The 21,148-nt window shown below is 38.1% G+C and overlaps 1 protein-coding gene and 1 pseudogene across 1 annotated transcript; one reads left to right on the top strand and one right to left on the bottom strand.

The window, feature by feature from the left end:
* The first annotated feature begins 15,239 nt into the window (after positions 1-15,239).
* On the top strand, positions 15,240-16,322 carry LOC122659804 (glutathione S-transferase F13-like). The gene is made up of 2 exons (XM_043854937.1): positions 15,240-15,462; positions 15,544-16,322. Exons 1-2 carry the CDS (start codon positions 15,316-15,318, stop codon positions 16,057-16,059), a joined length of 663 nt encoding a protein of 220 aa, XP_043710872.1. The 5' UTR covers positions 15,240-15,315; the 3' UTR covers positions 16,060-16,322.
* Positions 16,323-17,284: 962 nt separating this feature from the next.
* Positions 17,285-20,936, bottom strand: LOC122659511 (annotated as a pseudogene).
* Positions 20,937-21,148: the final 212 nt, after the last annotated feature.

Raw genomic sequence — 21,148 nt, 5'->3', positions numbered from 1 at the left:
GACTCTTTTCTACCATTTCAATCCAACCATGACCACTTGGCTAAGGTAAAGTGATTTTATTTCATCTAATTCTTGGAATGTGAATACTTCTGTATCTTTTCTTTTCTCCATCCTCAATTTGTGAAATAATAAAGATTCCCTTATCACAATCTTTGGATCGATGGTGGTGTCATCTTTTAAACTCTGGTCACTTTACCAGCAAATTGACAGCTAATTTCATAATTAAAGACAAATGTCTTTCTCCTTAACCCCACGCTAATGATCTATTTCTTCCTACTTCATCTTCCAAATGGTGGAGATTTTTTTGGAAACTCAGGATTTACCCAAAATTCAAATATACCTATGGAGAGTGGAACCTGCTACCCTCTTTGTAAGACCAATCATGAAACAATTTGGCATATCTTATTTTCTTACGATTTTGCCAAAAGATTTTGGGGTGCTGGACCTTTGGGGTTAAGGATTGAACTTTTATGGTTTGTGTTCGTGCTCGGAGTTGTCTGAGAATATTGAAAGAATAGCTTACATACGAATAAAAGTCTAGGACTTACACCAAAAAATTAAAAAGTTCAGGACGATTCAGAAAGCACCAACCAAAGAGGTTATAATCCTAGACGGAAAACCATAGGAATGCTATGTTCATAAAATCAGGCAATCAAACAAATAAAAGTTGCGTACTATTATGAATCGGACATTCATTCACTACTTTGTGGTCTGATGCATAGAACAACTGAACGAGAAATCGGCATCTAAGAATAGAACTCAAAAGAGAAAAACAAAGCACGAAGAGACAGAGAGAGATTATAGATATCCTTTGTCCTTTCCATCGGATCTGCATATGAGATGAGAAACCAAAAAGAAACCAAGGTTATGGATAGTTACCAAAAAGAAAACAGGGTTATGGATGAAGTGTAAAATTTGATATTATTATATGGCAAACGTTTGCTGGTCGGTAGGTAACCGTATTGGTGAGGGGGAGTAATCTCATCCCTCGAAAAAGCATCTCATAATCGTGATCGTTCAATCATTTCTTTACCTATATCTAAATATAGTATTATATACGGTTATTTTGTAATTTAAAAATGTGTTTATTCAGATTGTATTTCGGTATTTCCCATTCTCAATAAGCAATAGTCTCCTCTCTTCGGTGTCACTTCGAGCACTCCGTCGCAGTGTCCTTCCTGTTCATCCAAGAGTCTCAGGCTCCGGGGGTGGGGGGTGGGCAGCAGAGGGATCACGTAAGAGGGGAGTTGGGGGTGAGGTGGTCCGCAATAGAGGAGCGCACAACAAGGGAAGCAGGGTTCAGAAGTGGGAGGCTCACCTCTATTGTAGCAGGGTTCGGAAGTCGGAGAGCACGACAGGGGAGCAATAGGTTATGCCATCGTGGGAGATGACAGATGGCGAGGGTTCGACTGGAGAAATCAATAGAGAAAGAGTGGAATGTACCCTTGAGAGAATAAGAAACTGAGGAAAGAATGTCAAAAAAGTGTGGAAATTTAGCGTGGTTTCCTCCATCTTCAACTTCTTCGTCTTTCCTCTTTGTCTCCTCTATTTTTTGCTCCACAGTTTTGGATACCAGCTCCACCTTCTCTAATCTTGGCTTCAGGCCCAAAGACATTGAAACCATTTTTATTTTTTTTCTCAGATTGTTGACCTTAACAATACCCCAATCGAAACCATCATTGCTTGCTTGCTTGCTTCTCTGAGGGAGACACTAGTGCCAGTTGCTCTTCCAGCAACTTCCCATGGAACATCCTGCTCTCACACCATTATATCAAATGCAGCTTTTCACCGAATAGCCTTTGCTCTATGTCATAAGTCCACCAAGATGGAAGAGAGAGGAGCAATTGGAACGAGAGAGAGATCTCGAATCCTCTGTTCCCCTTCTTCTGCAACACTGCAAATTTCCCAAATCTAAGGCCGGAGACGAGTGCAACGAAATCCAAATCCTTACAAAAACTATTGAAGATGGGGCTACTGGATCAGATTAGCGAGTTCTGTTGAATCGAATCAGATTAGCGAGGTAAGAAAAACCTGTGTGAAGATAAATATTTGGATAAATATTTGTAAGAGTGAGGAAGATCTTTTGTATTATAGCATAGGATAGAGTTTTCCTTCGGCGCAGCTTCAGATGGGCACAGGAGGTGTCACAGGATATTTTGAGGAACATATTAAAACCTAGGAGGGGTTTCTAAAACCCTAAGATGGTGGGAATCCATTCATCGTGTGGTGGAGGAAACTTAGTCCTTATAACATATTGGGCTGATCAACATCGTCAAAAATAAAAATAAAATTTGGTTAGCAATCTAATTTTATTATATTGAACTTTTCAATGGGAGGGAGGTGGAAACCTTATCTTCCTTTGTCTACTGAACTCTCCAAGTTAACTCTTCTGCGATTTTTTTCCTTTGACCTCTTTTATCGAAGCTATCTCTCTAACCAAATAAACAGTAAGACATGGAGGGTCAAAGCCTCAATGGCTAAAAGTTGAACCGTACCAAACCAGTCTAGCTTATCAAGGTTGCAAGATAAAAGGACATGAGCAAAAATTTCAATAGGTTCATTACAATATGGACAAGAAGGGCCAAAGATTTGATTCCTTTCAACCAAGTTGAATTTTATAGCTAGAGCATCATGAGAAGCTCTCCAAACAAAGGATTTACTTTTGGGGAGCAAATCTAAAGTCCAAATAGATTTTCTAGTGCAAGAAATGGGAGAGGGTTCGGTCGACTACATGTTGAAGAAGGAGAAGATGATTTGAAAACATGATAAGCTGTCTTGACTGAAAAGACACCCTATTTATCAAAGATCCAGATCCAACAATCATTAAAATATATATATATCAACGAAATTCTTGCCACTACAAGAGAAAATCTGATAGGAAGATAGAAGACAATAGGTCAAATTTTCATTCCCTAATAGAAGGTCAATGAGATCAGAAACAAATTCTATTATTACAACGAACAGGTTTTAGGATTACTAAAGCTTGATGACATCCTTTTCTGTGGAGCTTTCTCTTGTTTCATGCCTGAGAAAGTAGTGTTGTGGTGGTCTATGATTAACCTAGCTAGCTACTTCAGTTTGGATAATCAAAAGAGAGAACCAAATGATCCAAATTAATTACTCTTCTAGTTTGTGTTGAAAAAAATAAGGCACATATATATGTATAACATAACGGGGTGTTGTTCTCTGTGCCACAATGCAGGCTGCGCCCAGGCATATGGGGGAGGGCGCAATGATCACCCTGTCCCCCTGAGTGACAGGCCCATGTGTCTGGGCGCAGTCTGTGCCGCGGCACAGAGAACATTCTCCCATAAAATTAATATTTCCACTTGTCTACTTCCCTTATATAAGTCCGCACATCCATGGGTGGATGGCACTTTTCTTGTTGACCCACCCATCATCCATGAAAATGAAAGATGAAGAAGGAAAGTAATTAAACCAACTCATCCTAACTTTCCAATTAACATATCTTCTTCTTTACAAAAGTAGATTAGGTTGAGGTGGTTCCCTTTGTTCATGTAATAGGTTCTCTCTTTGTTGTCCACTTATAGAGGAGAATATATGAGATTAGACAACATATCACTGTCTTATTCGTACATAAATAAGAGCAAAAGAAAAGCTTGCATGCATTAAGGGTTTGTGGTTTCAAACCCTTTAGAAAGCATCTCTTTCAAATGCACCCAACATCAAAAGAAAGACACACTCATGCTAATCCTTCACTTCGCAGATAGTTGGATAACTAAACTAGGATCCAAATCTTTGCTTGCTAAATATTTCTATAAAAAAAAAAAAATCCATCTTTGACCAAAACACAATTTCAAAAAAGGGTGTTGGACTTAGGAATAGTGTTTCAAGCATTATGGATCTTTATCCCCTCAATTTCCTCAATTTCATCTAATAAGGGGGCAGAAATGACCACCCTACCCCCTGCCCAAACACACTGCCCGAGTGAGGTCCACCTCCCTCTATTAGAGGAATTGAGGAAATTGACGGACAGGCAAATTGAGGTGATAATTTTCCCAAGCATTATTCCTCTCCTTAAATGAATGGTTTCCCGAAAAATTGGATCTAGACATGATACCTTTTTTTTGGAATGATCCTTGGCTTTCCCCTCAGCTAATGGACTCTTTTCTATCATTTCAATTCAACCATGACCACTTGGCTCCTTAAATGAATGGTTTCCCAAAAAATTGGATCTAGACATGATACCTTTTTTTTGGAATGATCCTTGGCTTTCCCCTCAGCTAATGGACTCTTTTCTATCATTTCAATTCAACCATGACCACTTGGCTAAGGTAAAGTGATTTTATTCCATCTAATTCTTGGAATGTGAATACTTCTATATCTTTTCTTTTCTCCATCCTCAATTTGTGAAATATTAATAAAGATTCCCTTATCACAATCTTTGGATCGATGGTGGTGTCATCTTTCAAACTCTGGTCACTTTATCACCAAATTGGTAGCTAATTTCATAATTAAAGACAAATGTCTTTCTCCTTAACCTCACTCTAATGGTCTATTTTTTCCTACTTCATCTTCCTAATGGTGGACATTTTGTTGGAAACTCAGTATTCACTCAAAATTCAAATTATACCTATGGAGAGTGGTACCTGATGCCCTCTCTATAAGACCAATCATGAAACAATTTGGCATATCTTATTTTCTTACGATTTTGCCAAAAAAAAATTGGGCTGCTGGACCTTTGGGATTAAGGATTGAAATTTTATAGCTTGAGCTTGTGCTCGGAGTTGTCTGAGAATATTGAAAGAATAGCTTACATACGAATAAAAGTCTAGGACTTGCACCAAAAAATAAAAAGTTCAGGACGATTCAGAAAACACCAACCAAATAGGTTATAATCCTAGACGAAAACCATAGGGATGCTATGTTCATAAAATCAGGCAATCAAACAAATAAAAGTTGCGTAGTATTATGAATCGGACATTCATTCACTACTTTGTGTTCTGATGCATAGAACAACTGAACGAGAAATCGGCATCCAAGAATAGAACTCAAAAGAGAAAAACAAAGCAAGAAGAGACATAGAGAGATTATAGATATCCTTTGTCCTTTCCTGTGGATCTGCGGATGAGATGAGAAACCAAAAAGAAATCAGGGTTATGGATGAAGTGTAAAATTTGATATTTATAGATAAAGCTTTGATATTTTATAAAATGGTCATGTCCACTAGGTGTTCTACTTATATAATAAATAAAGTTATAAACCGAAAGTTTATTATAATACAGTTAAACGAATCGGATAAACGGACACGAATATTTTAATATCGTCGGATAATCAAACGAATCGAATAATAATCTGTTGAAAACAGAGATTATCATATTTGTATTCGATTAGTTTTCGGACGGATTTAAATAGTTTTTGGATAGTGAATTCCCGAATACGGATCCTTGTAAACGGATACGAACACGGATTGAATATGAATTTTGGACTATCCATTGACAGCCTTAATATTAACAAATCGATCATTGACAAACAAATCCATTGAAGCTGAAGCTAGAGGCTTTCCAAGATTTAAAAGTTTCCTATAACTGGGGATGGAGATGGACTAATATTCATAATTTGAATGCTTCACAGGCTTTGCATGACATAATTCTAACGCCATCTACAAATCTCTAGCCTTGGAACTCCATCCATATTCTCTCACATCTAATTGTCCTCTATTATATTGTACAGTCAGCAATTTGGATCCTCTACTGCCTAGCTGCTTGGCAAGACCTTGCGGCCTAGACACGGTGAGGCGTGCAATGACTGCCTCACCCCTGTCCAAGCGCCTTGCCTAAGTGGGGGTAAAACGGTCATTGCACACCTCACCATGTCCAGACAGCACGGTCCTGCCGGACAGCTCGGCACTAGAGGATCTGGATCCACTTGTCAACTCCATACTACCTTTTCGGCCGATTTTTATAATGTGTTTTATCATTTTTTCTGGTGGGAGTGATTTCCATTGACAGAGGACTAACCATCCCTCTCTTTTCGGAATTTCTTTGTTATGGAATAGGAAACTGAAAACGTCATTTAAATGATAAATTTGCCCGTCATTTGAATGCCGGTTAGCTCCTATTCAAGGCAGAAATGGTCATTATTCATTTGGTTGAGGAAGCCAAATCAAGAGTCACCTAATAAGCCTTTAAAGGTTCTACACATGAGATGAATAATTAAGATTCTCTCAGTTTTCTTAAATCAAATAAAATCCTTGAGGCAAATATGAGTGTCAACCCAGATGATGAAAGTGAGGTGCTGTGAACATGGTTTTAGTGCACGGTATCGGAACGGATATTGGCAACATGTAAAACTGATATGATATCGATACGGTATCGGCTTGGATCGGCTGTATCGGATAAGAATACCTTTGAATTTTCTTAAAAAATGAGTTTTTTGACAATTTTACCCCTTGTCCGTATCGTTCTACCGATACGGTATCGACACAGTATCAATATCAACAACTAGTAAAACTGATACCTATCGCCCGATACGGGTGATACGATACCCATACTTAGAACCATGGCTGTGAATCTTATATATAGTCGGTGGAACTAAATTTAGCAGAAGATATGATATTGAGAAGGCTAGCTAGACCTTGAACTCCATATCATTAAAGCTGATGAAACAGAATCAAAGAGAGACCAAAGGATCCAAATTACTCTATGTGGTTTATGAAGAAAACAAGAATAAATATTGTTAGAAAATTGGGATAAAAAAGAAGATGACAGAATTATGGCCTGAGTCGAACGAGGTCATTCTGTTCTTAAGACAGTATTGACACTATCGTATTTCTACGAAGGGTTGTAGCAAACCTACCTCCCAAGATAAATCAGGCTGGACTGTTACTGGTTACAGAGACAGTAACCACTGTGAAGCTATCAGAGATTTTAATATATTGGACACCCATAGGTTCGTATGGCTGTTCAGATGCGTACGTGCGAAATGCAAAGTACGTCATCAAAGCGCCTCATGCACGCGCACACGCACGAACGGTCACAGTCCTGACTCGCAAGCGTACTGTAGAATCTTTTCCAAACAAAACATATGATAATAATTCACAGTCACATATAAACCAAAGGAAACACTTCTCCATAAAGTCCCACATCTATTATTTGAAAAATTCCAACAAATATCTTCTTCACCAACCCATCCCATCCCATTAGAGAGGAGAATAGAAGAGATTACACAGCATATCATTGTCTAACTTAAATTAAGAGCAAAAGAAAAGTTTGAATGAAGGGTCTGCTCATCACTTATAGTTTGTCTAACTTAAATTAAGAACAAAAGAAAAGTTTGAATGAAGGGTCTGCTCATCACTTATAGTACTAAACTCTTAACATTTATTACTAGTTCTTTTGCGCAAAGAGAGAGGAAGTGAAGAGAGAAGAGAGAGAAAAAAGAAAGATTTTGTTAATTTGCTCATTTTTAGGATACTCGTTTTATAACAGAATCTGACATTTACTTGGATTCCTAAATAGAGAAAGAGAGAATGAAAAGAAAAAAAAAAAGAAAAAGAAAAGAAACAAACAAAATGACAGACTGAATCATGGAATTTTTATCCGTGTTGCTGTGCACTGCAGCGCTGCTGCGCCACACGATGCGCACAGCAGCGCCTTCAGTACTGGAACGGATAAAGGGATAAAGGTCCTTGAATCATGGCACAGACAATTAGCACTGTTTGAGAGTCAGTTTGTCCATCTCTCTGTAATCAAGGTTATATCTGGCTCTGTAATGGAAGGTTACCTCTGTCTTTGTAATTGAAGGTATGTAGAAACAATGATCACCCTCTGACTCTGTAATTGAAGGTTACATCCGCCTTTGTGTAATCATTAAGTCTTCAATTGTATGTTGATGGATTGGTTTATCTACAAATTTAGTATTGACGTTAAGCTCTAAGAAGTTTTTGTCTCAACAATATTCTTTCAATGTCCTACAATATCTCAAATTTTTAATATAGAGACATATAAAATTCAAATTATACATCTCACAACATGAAATTTCTTGAGAAATTTTTACATTTGCATAAAACTCATGAATTTAACATATAAAGAAATATTACTCATGACATGATATTTTTATAGTAATTTACACTACGCGGATGCATGTAAATGGTGAAATCTTTCACTTAAAATGTATTTCTAAGCATTGAATGAAAATGGTGTGAGAAAGCAGAATGAATGTGAGAGCAACAATCTTCCTTGCCATATAAAGTGTGTCATGTGTTAAATGCGATGAATTTTCGAAATTAATATAAGAAAAAATGTAAAATTACCAAAATAATATGAATGTATATAGAAAAGACCCCATCGATGAATATATGATCTCTTCACCATGGGTAAAGAGGAATTGGATCCCGAAGAAAATAAAAAAACACAAACAATCACAATTTGAGACCTTGCAAATGTCATTATCCTTTTCCAGCTTAAACTCTGTGCAAAACAAGGTTTAATTAGTGTGAAATAAAATATTGTGCCATATATACATACATATATATATTAAATGCATAATATTACATGGACATCCCCTATAGTTTGGGTCAATTAACCCCCGTTGTTTGAACAATTACATCCGTACTCATGAAGGTTGACGGTGTTAGTGCGATATTAGTTTTGAAATGTAAAAGACAATTTTACCCTTATTATATTTTGAACTAAAATGATAAAATCTAAATATCATTTTTACCATATTACATCCTCAAACCTAAAATCCCCAAATCACTTTTCAAATATGGTGCAACGCTCAAGGGTTTTGCTATACACCATCTTCAGCCAAGGTGAAGAAGACAGAAGTTTCCAGCGGACAACATAGTGCCTAGCAACTCTTCAGCGAAGATTAGTCTCTGTAGGAGCCCTCTTTCCCAATCGTCTTTTGTGAAATTAAAGCACAAACTTCAAACCCACACACCCTTGCTATTCCAACCGACTCATACAGTGCATGATACCCTAGTGCACGTCTACTGCATCCCTGGGAGGTCGACACTTGTCATGTGTGAATCCAACGGCTAGGTTTGAAAATCCAAAAATCAAGCATCTCAACCCTAATTTCTCAGGATTTCCCCTCCCCTCTTTGCCTCTTTCACGCGGAGAACCTCTCTTCTTTGCCTCTTGCCGGAGAACCCGCCGGAAATTTCGAGCGCAAGAGCACCCTCATTTGCCTCTGCAACTTCATCAACAAATCCGACGCCTCCGAACCCCTCGAAGATTGGGTTCTCTCTCTCATATGCCTAATCTTTCTTTGTCTGTTTCATTGGGTTGTGATATGGGTTCTGTTGTTTCAGTTTGATTCTTTTCTTCTTGCTTTATTTGTTCTTAAACTAGCTAGGAGTTTTGAATGGAGTTTAGATTTAGATGAGTTTTTAGCCTTTGTTAGGTTTTTTAATCCTTTTGTTGGTCTTATTATTGCTTTTTCAATTTAATCTCATTGTATCACTTTCTTTTTATCTTGTGTGAATTTAACAAGAAAAAATCCGATCTACTGTATTGTTTTTTTTTTTTTAAAATCTTAGAAGAAGATTCTTTTGTTTCTCCTCAGAGGCATATATTCGTAATATCTGGAGATTCTAGTTTACAATCTGCGTTTCTGTTCTACTTATTCTGCATGCAATTTAACAATCTATACAACACCCACCAGGAAAATTTGAGAAGGGTGACGAAGGGAGTTCACATCGTCTACGGTTCTTTGATCGGTGCGGTTCCCTAGTGCCTCTCATAAGAGGAGGGTGAACCCCACCCGGGCAAAGTGTTGGGTCCCGGGTGGGGTCCACCCTCCTCTTGTGAGAGGCACTAGGGAACCTAAGGGTGTCAATTTAGGACCGGACCCGGGAACCATCCCAATACCGTCCCGTTAAAACCTGGTATCAAACCGTCCCATTAGTGAATGGGATGGTACTGGTGTCTGATTTTGGTACCGAATGATAAATGGGACGGGACGGTTCTGGGACGGGACTCCCAACGGTACCAATACCGAAATACCAAGTAGGTACCGGATGGTACCGAAACTACTAGTACCGTTTAAAAAGAAACAGTATATAAGATATTTTTTTTAAAAAAAAAAAAAGAAGAAGAAAAGGTATTAGAATTACGACTCATTAGGGTTTCACTAATTACCTTTTGCATATGAAGAAGAACAATAGGTCAACAGCCATAGCTTGAAGTCTCTCCTCACATAACCTGCTACAGTGTTACTCCCTCCTCCCTCCTCCCTCCTCCTTCTTCCCTCCTCCCTCCTCCCTCGACTAACTACATCTACCAGGTTCTTCCTTTTTGCACTTCATACTTCGTACCATACTACCATGTGACATGTGTGATAAATAAAGTTTTGTTTGGGAAAGTCAAAGAAGAAATACAACGGGATTCTTCCATTTTGTAGGACTTCTCTAGATTTAAAAAAATGGGAAGCTTATTACATGTGATCTTAGGGAGTGTGAAGAAGTAAAACTATGATTTCATAATTTAAGTTGCTTTATAAAAAGCAGTAGACAACTTAGATTTTATGATAGTGAAAAAATTCCACAACACTAATAAACCCGTCTTGTTAGAAACAAATTAAACTTCTTCTCCCTTTTTCTACATTGTCGAGAATCGTTTAAGAACTGGTACTGTCCCGTCCCGCTAGTAATCGGGACTAGGATCTAGGTTTGGTCCCGTTAACTAAATGGGACGGTACTGGGATTAGCACTTTTGGTACCGATACCGGTAACGTCCCGTCCCAAATACCGGAAACCGTCCCAATTGACACCCTTAAGGGAACCGCACATGAAAAAAATTCGTGAAAAGAAGGTGGGGTAGGGGCTCGGGAAGCAATATCTCACTAGTCAGATATCCCTTGTTTTACGGGAAAGAACATCTAACGATGTAAATTACATATTTCCTATCCCAGATTGCAATGATCCAAATTCTGTTACAAGTCATCAAATAAGCATTCGTGCCTAAAAGCATTTTCATTCCATATCAAAGAAGCCCACCTCTTCCTAAAAAAAACATATGAAGCTGTAGCTGTTCTTCTCCCACAATGTCCTAGAGCTTTGAGAAAAACAATTTCTAATATGGTTTCTACATCCAATACAACTTGTGGGGAGAAAAAAGAACAGATCGAATAGATAGGAAATTTTTTCTTTCATACCTCACTTCTGAGCTTGCCTACAAGCTACTGAATTCCAAAATGAAAAATTAGAGAAGGAAAAGGGCAAATTGTCCCAACACCTCTTTCTTCGCCAAGTTAATACAGTTAAAAAGGAAATGTCTACACCCGTCTTAGAACTGCATAGAAACCCAGACTTGAAAATTAAAATGGAACTTTATTCAACCACAATTACCTAATTCCTCAAACATCCATGAATCTATCAGAGAAATATACAGCCAGCCAAAGTAGGCAATAAATAAATCCACGGAAAAAGCAAAGCAGAAAAAAATATTTTTCTAATAAGCTTATTTTTATGATACTTGTTGCATTACAGAATCCGTCAATGAATAGGACGTAGGCACAGACAGTTAGCATTGTTAGAGATCGAGCCAGTCTATCCCTCTCTCGGTAATCAAGGTTACCACTGATGCTATAATTGAAGGTTACCGCTGCCTTTGTAATTGAAGGTATGTAGAAACAATTATCACCCTCTCCTCTATGTAATCATTAAATCTTCAAATGTATGTTGATGGATTTGTTGATCTACAAGTTTAGTATTGACGTTAAGCTCTAGGAGTTTTTGTCTCATCAATATTCTTTCAATTTCCTCCAATTTCTCAAATTATAGAGAGACATATAAAATTCAAATTATACATCTCACAACATAAAATTTCTTGAGAAAAAATTACATTTGCATAAAACTCATGAATTCAACATTATAGTATTATTTTCTAAAGAAAATGTCACTCATAACATGATATTTTTATAGTAATTTACACTACACGATGCAGGTAAAAGGTGAAATCTTTCACTTAAAATGCTTTTCTAAATATTGAATGAAAATGGTGTGAGAAAGCACAATGAATGTGAGAGCAACCACCTTCCTTGCCATATAAAGTGTGTCATGTGTTAAAATGAGATGAATTTTTTAAATAAATATAAAAAATGTAAAATTACCAAAAAAAAATAATATGAATGTATAAAGAAAAGATCCCATCGGTGAATATATTTTCTCTTCACCATGGGTAAAGGGGAATTGGGTCCCAAAGAAAATAAAAAACATAAACAATTACAATTTGAGACCTTGCAAATGTCATTAACCTTTTCTAGCTTTTCATTTTTTTGGGTAAGGAACCTTTTCTAGCTTAAATCATATGCAAAGCAAGGTTTCATTAGCGCAAAAGTACATATTATGTCATGTAATATAACTATATATGAGAGAAAAAACGCTACCTAGGCGTGTGCGGTGCGCTGCCATTATGCACCCAAACACAAAGGGTGGATTGAAATGATCGTTGCACCCCATGCAAAGGCGGAATTTTCCAAGTGTGCAGCGGTCTTCTCTTTCTTCTCTGTGATCCTTTAACATACATTTCTCGAGTGTTTGGTTCATGCATGTCTTGTTTGTCCATTTGTAATTGAAGGTCGGCAGATTTTGACTTCTTAATTTGCAGTAAGATTTGATATTCCAAGGTAGAAAATCAGACGTTTTCATTCTTATTACCGGGATCTGAATTCTCATGGCATCGGTCCCTGTTGATTCTAATCTAAATCCGATCAGAATTGGGTGAAAACGGGATCAAAAACCGTCCTTTAGATCTGAAAACTCACAGATTTTAGGGTTTCTTGACTTGAATCAGCCGTTTCGGATTTACCAGAATTGGGATCAAACTCAGTTGTCCAATCGCCTGGCCATACTATTTTTCAGCCGATATTGATACGATACCATTCGAATAAGATCATTTTGCATGCAAGGTGACTCATCTCCGATCCAATACCGTGCACTTAAACCATGGGTTAGACCCTAATATAGAGCATTTTATGATCGGATGAGTTCGATAAAAAATCTCAACTAAAAAAATTAAGAGAAACACATAAATAATCAATTATGGACAGGTTCTGACTTCTACTACTAATGTAAAATCTCAGCTATTAATAGAAAAACGAAAAACGAGAAGCTGTACTGTTACTATTGTTGGATTAAATTAGAAGCAAAAATTTCAGTACACGATTAAACAATTGTTTCATTAGAAACCATAAATAATAATTAGCACCTTGTGATGAACTGATACCCATATTATACATCTGGTTCTAGTTACTAATTTAATTTAATCAAGCTTGGTAGAAAGACCAGTCAAACTCAAAGCTCGAACAGCTCAAGAAAAGGTGGTTCACAGGTCCCAAAGTCACAGGAGTCATGAACGAAGAGGAGGATACACAGAAAGTCATGTATGCTTACATCAGTAACAGCACAGAAAACACAAGATTCTTAATTGTAAATTACATATAAATAAATTGCCTAATTGAGTTGGGTTGTGTACTTGTGTTGTTGTGACTTGACTCAAGAATCTAGACCAATGGAATTGTTTTCCATGAGACAGCTCTCTCTATAGACGATGGGATGTTGATTGTGGAGCAAGTTAAGTATAAGAAATTAAGAATGAGTTCTAAAGTGAAATTTAAAAGAAACTGTTAGGTACTTGATGGATACGTCAAAAGTTTGGAAGCGTAAGGAACGCATTTAACCTATTTTATACTAGGTTGGCCCAATCTAACGCTCATATACTAGAGTATGACCCATTAGACACATAACAGTCCACTACACTTCCGCATCCATCATTCTCAACAGCTCTCACTCTAGGTAGTTTTTACTTTGGCCATAGGTAGTCTTTTTCAACGGTTCTATTCTGCTCTAGGGTTTTTGTCTGGCGGCAGGTAATTTTTTCTTAACAGCTTTCACTTTATTCCAGGTAGCCCTTTCTGTTACTCGAACCCCTGACGTGGTGTCCAGTAGATACCAAATATTAGGCAAGATTCTAAAACTCGGGTTTCAACTAGGTTTCGACTAACCAAAAACTGAGTTCATGTATGCTAGCACAAGGAAAACTATCGAAATATGGTCGAAACATGTCAAAACCAGTCGATACCAACCGAAACCTGGAACTTTTTAAATTCCCACTAAGTTTCATTGCGAAACCAAGATAACTCGGTGATTTCGATCAACTTCGACCGAGTTTTTTTTCCATGATGTTAGGTACTTGACCGATATGTCAAAAACTCCAAAACTGATGGAACACGTTAAATCAAACCCTTTAACACTAGAGTAGGACGCACATAATAAAAACCCTTTTACCTTCTACAGTGTTTCAAATCTACCCTATAAAACTTATCCAAAGACAGGGGAGGGAGGGGACTGGGAGGTCCTCCGTGAATACCTACATTACTCCTGGGCATCTCTGCAACTAACACAAAACAACTGCTAACCATGGCAATTGTGTTTTTATCAAAAAAATACCCATAGCAATTGTGTTTTGTTAGTTGCAGAAAAACCCAGGTTAAGCAGAGACGAAGATCCCTGATATCGAGAGATAGAATCAATTCTGTATTACAATGGCACAGTTGTGGATGATATATATTGAATTGAATTGACTATTCAACAGGGGTTCAACTTGAATCATGTGGTAAGTCAGTGTTCTAATTTCCAAAGTCTCAACCATGGTTTGAGGAATCTAAATCAAATAGATCAAATCGGTGGTGGAGACCAATTTCATTTCCTGCAATCCTTTTTTGAATCATCTAGGATTATTCATGTTTAATCTTCATGTGTTCCCATTCTTCCTTCTTTTAGCTACTAAAATACCGAAAATCAATGAAATTCATCTTTTTTAGCAAAAATTCTCAGATCTATTGAATAAAGAACTTAAAAAATATAGATTTTGGGAAATCTTATCTTCTTAATTCCATGTTCTTCTGGGTTCTTGGACCTTGTCCCAACGCCCGAACTGAGAAGTCCACATCAGGGCCATGTAATCAAACCCTTGACGACAAAACCATACTTTATAAAGAAAGAAGGAAATCAACCCTTGACGACAACTTACAGAACGTTCAACTGTAAAAATCGTCGCAATATCTAGCATTGAATAATATTTGATGTTCTTGACTTCTCGATTTCTTCGATCTATCACGTGAAGATACCCATTTTATAATTACTAATACTGAGCCTCAGAGAAATCTCAGTCTTTCTTCTGCAATAAAATATGGAGAAATGAAGGGAAGATAGCCGCATTTGGCGCTTTACCCTGTATATAAAGACCTCCCGTAGTCTCGTTCAAAGTAACTTGCAGAGAAATTGGAGGTCTTTTAGAGAGTTTGATCAAATTCATCTTCATCAATCAATCAATCAATCCACCGATGGCACTGAAGATCCATGGAATTCCCATGTCAACCTGTACCGCGCGTGTGCTAACATGTCTACACGAGAAGGGCTTAGAGTTTGAGCTCGCCCCTGTCAATCTCTCCGTCGGCGAGCACAAGCAAACTCCTTTCCTCTCTAAGAATGTATATAATCTCAATCTCTTCTTCTTTCCCTCCCCTGTACCTGATAAGGGTTAATTGTTAATTTTTGTTGGGTTTTTGCAGCCATTTGGTCAGATTCCAGTACTGGAAGATGGTGATCTGACGCTATTCGAATCAAGAGCAATAACGATGTATGTGTCGAAGAAGTACAAGGAGAAGGGTGAGGATCTGTTGAGGCTGAAAGGAGATGATTTGAAGGAACAGGCGATGGTAGGTGTGTGGGTAGAGGTGGAATCACAGCAATACTCCCCTGCCATTACCCCAATCATCTCTGAGTACTTCTTGGCTCCAATGCACGGCAAGACACCAGATGAGAAGGTGATTGAGGCTGGGGTGGAGAAGTTTGGGAAGGTATTGGATGTGTATGAAACAAGGCTGTGTCAGAGCAAGTACTTGGCCGGCGACTTCTACAGTCTTGCCGATCTGCACCATCTCTCTTATACCCATTACTTCATGAAGACTCCATGGGCATCACTCATCAACTCCCGTCCTCATGTCAAGGCTTGGTGGGATAACATCTCCTCTAGATCTGCTTTTCAGAAGGTCTCTCAGGCCATGACTTTTGGTGATAAGAAATAGAGAAAGAAATATATACCATTATCATCATCATCTTCATCATCTATACTAGTATACAACTAGTCTACTACTTCACTTGCATCTCAATTGTTAGCATCAATGAAATAAGTGTTTCTTATCTTTTTGTTTGTTTGATTATTGGTTATGATGAATCTTATAGGGATTAAGTGAGATGTTTGGAAGTTGTTGGATCAAATTTGTGTTTGGGTTTTTGCCTTTCCTTTGGTTGTCTTCACAATCTAAGTTCTATTCCAACTGCTCTTATTCATGCATGTCCATGGTTGCTCAAATTCAGGCTCACTACTTTGAATGGGCACATACTGATTCAAAATTATACTTAAAATAGTATATATTTTTTGCGAATTACAAGAAGGATGGAGGAGCTCTGAACTAATATATATACTTTTTTGGGTTATTTCAAGAGTGTTTTCGAATTTCAACTTTCATGGACCATTGGAGTATGCAGATGGAAATTAATTTTACTGATATATATACTGAATCTAGACGGCGAGCCTTGGTGCAATGGTAAGGTTGCTCCATTGTGACCAAGTGGTCACGGGTTCAAGTCTGGAAACAGCCTCTGTGCGAAAGCAGGGGTAAGGCTGCATACATTATGACCCTCCCCAGACCCCGCAGTGCGAGAGCCTCGTGCACTTGTTATGCCCTTTTTTTATACACTGAATCTGAATCATTGGGAATGGTGGTGAGACAGTAGAATGAAAATCACTAGGAATGATTCCAGGTCGGACGACGGGATTTTGTTTGGACAACCATGACTGCACATAAATGGAATGCAAGTTTTCAAGTTTTTCCATTGTTGCACTGCTAACCATGATCACACCTGGAAGACTAAAGAGGTTTAATATCAACCCAATCAGGTTCTCCAAACACTTACATTCCATTTGCACCTGATCATCCATTTTCAATGTACAAAATCCTTGAAATTAAAAAAGGTGAGGGGCCTAAAACCTAAAAAATTCAGGTGGGATCATGTTTTGAAAACCTTAGCTTTCCAATCCCAAGTAATGCAACAATCTCTCTAAAACTACTGAGAAACAAGGGAAGCCAGGGTTTTTGAATTATGATGATATAAACTATCTATAAACACTTGACAAGTAATACTTATACAGATCTGAAGCCCTAGTCAAGCTGCATAAATATTCATCCCTTCATACATTTTTTTATTGCTTTTCTTGTAGCAAGTCTGCTTAATGTTGTTATCCTCTTTCTAAGTGCTCTTTTCATTTTTGTCATTCTTCTCACCCTTTTCTCCTTTGACTTCAACCTGGGGAAAAAAAAACAAGATAGACCCATGAGAATTTTGTCTAACTCGAAGTTCAGTTTTTCTTTTCAAAGCAATATTTAAGTTTTTTAACTCACAGTTGCTCTCTTCTGTCCAAGAAGATTTCTCCAATTCATGGAGACAAAAACCAGCACAATGGAAAGAAGGATTCCAATTGTTTTCTGCCAAGAAAGAAAAAGAAAAAGTTATTGATGGAATAATGTAAGTAAAATTGTAGAGGATCATGTTAGAAAGCCAGAAGGAAGAGCCACCTTTAAGCCATTCGCCCTGCCCTCACCCTGCCCCTCCCTCATCTCAGCCTCAAACTTGGGTCTCCATGTCCTCTCTAAGTATTCTTTAGCCAAATTCTCATCATTTGCAATCAATATGTTATCGAACAATACTCCTTCTTGCATTGTCCAAATCTCTATACCAATGGCTGTAACAGGTTCGAAATTGGGACTCTTGGCCTGGAAGTACTCAGGATTTGGTATGTCCCTAGGTACCCAGACACCCATGTAGTTCGAGTTATCAATCATAGGAGGAGACCACTTCCCCCTGTAAGCAGGATTTGGTTTCTTTGGCCTTGTCCATTCACCACAACCTGGTGCAGTTTCACATTTCGGGTTTCTAATCTTTGGAGCCACCCACTCCCCATCTTCTTCATCATCCCATTCCTCTGGTTTGCAAGCAGTAGGATCATCAATCTCCTGAGCCTCATCATCCAACCACTCCTCTGGCTTCACGGCATCTTCATCCCAATCGTCCGGTTTAACAGCATTGATACCTGGGATCTTAGCTCTGTCATCCCATTTCTTTGGCTTCTTGTCATCAGGATCTGGAATTGTGACTGGCGGGATGATTGGCGGTTCGAATCCATAGTCGGAAGTGAAGTTTGCTTTGTGCATTGGTTCCCCATCAATCAGAATTAAAAGTTCATTCTCTTTGGGTTTGAGAACTGCTGTGTATATATGAGTGAGGTTGTCTGAAGGAGCTGCTGAGGTTTCACTCAAATGATGCTCAAGGAACTTCCCAGTAGCAGGACTTTTGTGTTTCAATATGAAATGTACTTTGCTCTTGTCACCACATTTATCAGGCCCAAACATGATGGAGTAAGGAGATTCACTGTCAAATTCCTTTGGAGTCCACTCAGGTTTCTGAGGACCAAGAAACTTAATGTAGGAACCTCCACACTCCAGCCCTCTTTGATAACGCGTTTCGAATTGAAACACTACAACTGATGCTTCTTTTATCTTTACAGGCTTGGTTAACTGTCTTGATATGGCATATCTCTTTGCCTTCTGGCTGGTGACAAGACCGTAATCGCCATGCCCTTCGCTCTTCTCACGCTTCCATTCCCCTGAAAGGCCATCCAATAAGTTTTTACACTGTATGGTTTATATGAACAATGGTGAGAAAAGAAAATCAGATAGAAGAAACTGAAGCAGATGATTGAATTGGAAACATATACCATCATATTCATTCTTCTCAGACACAATCCATCGTCCCTCGAATGGCTCATCAAATGGCTCATAGAATAACTAAACCATAGAAGCAAAGTTTCAGATTTGAATAATTTGTAATGTCACAAGCAGGTTTCACTAACCAAAATTAAGATCAACCAACAAGTAAAATCAAATTAAATTTATAACCCTCAAAAGGAAAATCAAATTGAGTTCTGGACTTACCACTTTTGGTTTGGAGGCTGAAACTCTGAAGACAATGAAGAATAACAAGAGTAATAGGTTACAAACCCACAATGGCCTCTTCTGCCAATAGGCCATGAGAAAGCAAAGACCAAACAATTTTCAAAGTTGAAACAGCCTAGCTATCAAGATTTCAAGCATCAACAGAAACTAGATCATAAAATAAGTACCAAGAACAGAAGCTACAAGCAATGGAAATGGTTCTGTAAACCATGAAAAGGGCTCTCAATGTCTGTCTTCCTGATTCTGCTTCCTAATTAGTTCGAAATCTGTTTGGCAATGAAAATATGGTAACCGATTCAAGCATTGAAGTGGGTCTGACTGCCTTTCGTGGCTTTGACCAATGGAAGAATAGACAATTTGGATTCTCTACTGCCGAGCTGCCTGGCAGGACGGTACTGCCGAGACACAGCGAGACAATGAATGACCGTCTTACCCCTACTTGGACACCCAATCAAAATTAATTTGCTTATAAAAAAATTGATCTATTTGGCAATGAAAAAATGGGACCCACTTCAAGCATTGAGGTGGGCTAATAGCCGCAGGTGGCTATGGGCCTATGGCCAATGGGAGCTTAGATCATAGTGTGGACACCCAATCAAATATGGTTTCCTTATAATAAAAACATATGGGAGAGGGTTCCCAACCCTGCCTGAGTGCAGTTTCAGGCGAATAAGGGAACCCTTTGGAATCTAGCAAAATGGGAGGGGCATTTATGACAATTACCTCCTCACATTAACAGTGATATGTGAGAGGTTTTGCAATTTTATCTTTAAGCTGGCGTTGTATAAAACTTTTTTCCATAACATACAATAACTCCTAGGAGGATAAAATTTCTACGCTCCCATGTAATGGAATGAACGAAAGACAACAACCGTACTTAGGGCTGTAAACGGATCGGATTCGGCTCGGATAGTGCTATATCCGCATCCGCATCCGATTAGCTATCGGACGGATTCGGATAGTACTAAACGGATACGAGCACGGATACGGATCGGATATTTTGTCCGTTTACATGTAAATATAGCTTTTCAGATAGCTATAGCCTATCCGTATCCGCATCCGTTTAGCTTTCGGACTGATTCGGATAGTACTAAACGGATACGGAAACGGATTTCGGTTATTCATTTACACCCCTAACTATACTTTGCAGGGCAGAGGGTGTAGGTGAAAAAAATAAAGAAAGTTAAACTGGGGCTTATTGGCCATGTGTTGCTTCTTAATTACAACAAAGGATGATATTTAAATCCTCTCATTAGTGATGGTATAATTATTTTGTGGTAAATTTAGTAACGTTATAATAATTCTTTCCTTATGTGGAGTGTAATAACTCTTTACTTACGTGGCAATACGTCTTATTCTTTCATAAATGTCCCTCTAAACACTCTTAATGGCACTGTGAAGGGGTGTTTATGAAAGCAAAAGAATATGTGTCGTCATGAAACCATATGTGAAAAGTTCACGCACCGTGAGCTGATCCAGGCTCTATATAGAGTTAGGGATGTAAACGGATTGGATTCGGCTCGGATAGTGCTATATCCGCATTCGATTAGCTTTCGGACGGATTCAGATAATGTTAAACGGATACGGACACAGATACGGATCGGATATTTTATTCGTTTACATGTAAATATAGCTTTTCGATTAGCTATAGCCTATCTGTATCCATATCCATTTAGCTTTCAGACAGTTTCGAATAGTGCTGAACGAATATGGACACGGATACAAAAACGAATTTTGACTATTCATTTACATCCCTATATAGAGTATGAACGGTGAGATGTATATTTGTCAAACACTCTATTGTTTTGGTGTAAAATATATTTTTTGGTCAGGTGTATAAATAATTGGAAAATAAAATTTTACCGTAAAATATAATTTCCATTTTCCATTGTTTATTTTTAAATTCATAAAATTTCCATAGCAAAATATTTATAGGGCACACACATTTTTTGGATTTTGCCCTGACGAATTTTACACATAATTTGACCATAAAAAAATCCGGACCAGGATCCTCTGTAGTACTGGTGGTGCGGCAGTGCACATCCGACGGCACAACAGAGGCCAGGTGACACACATGACACACATGGCCTTTGTTGTGCTG

This window comes from Telopea speciosissima, chromosome 4 (genome assembly GCF_018873765.1).
Source record: "Telopea speciosissima isolate NSW1024214 ecotype Mountain lineage chromosome 4, Tspe_v1, whole genome shotgun sequence".
In the NCBI taxonomy this organism is placed as follows: Eukaryota; Viridiplantae; Streptophyta; class Magnoliopsida; order Proteales; family Proteaceae; genus Telopea; species Telopea speciosissima.
The sequence above is the reverse complement of the archived record's forward strand: the minus strand, read 5'-3'. Positions and strand labels throughout refer to the sequence as shown.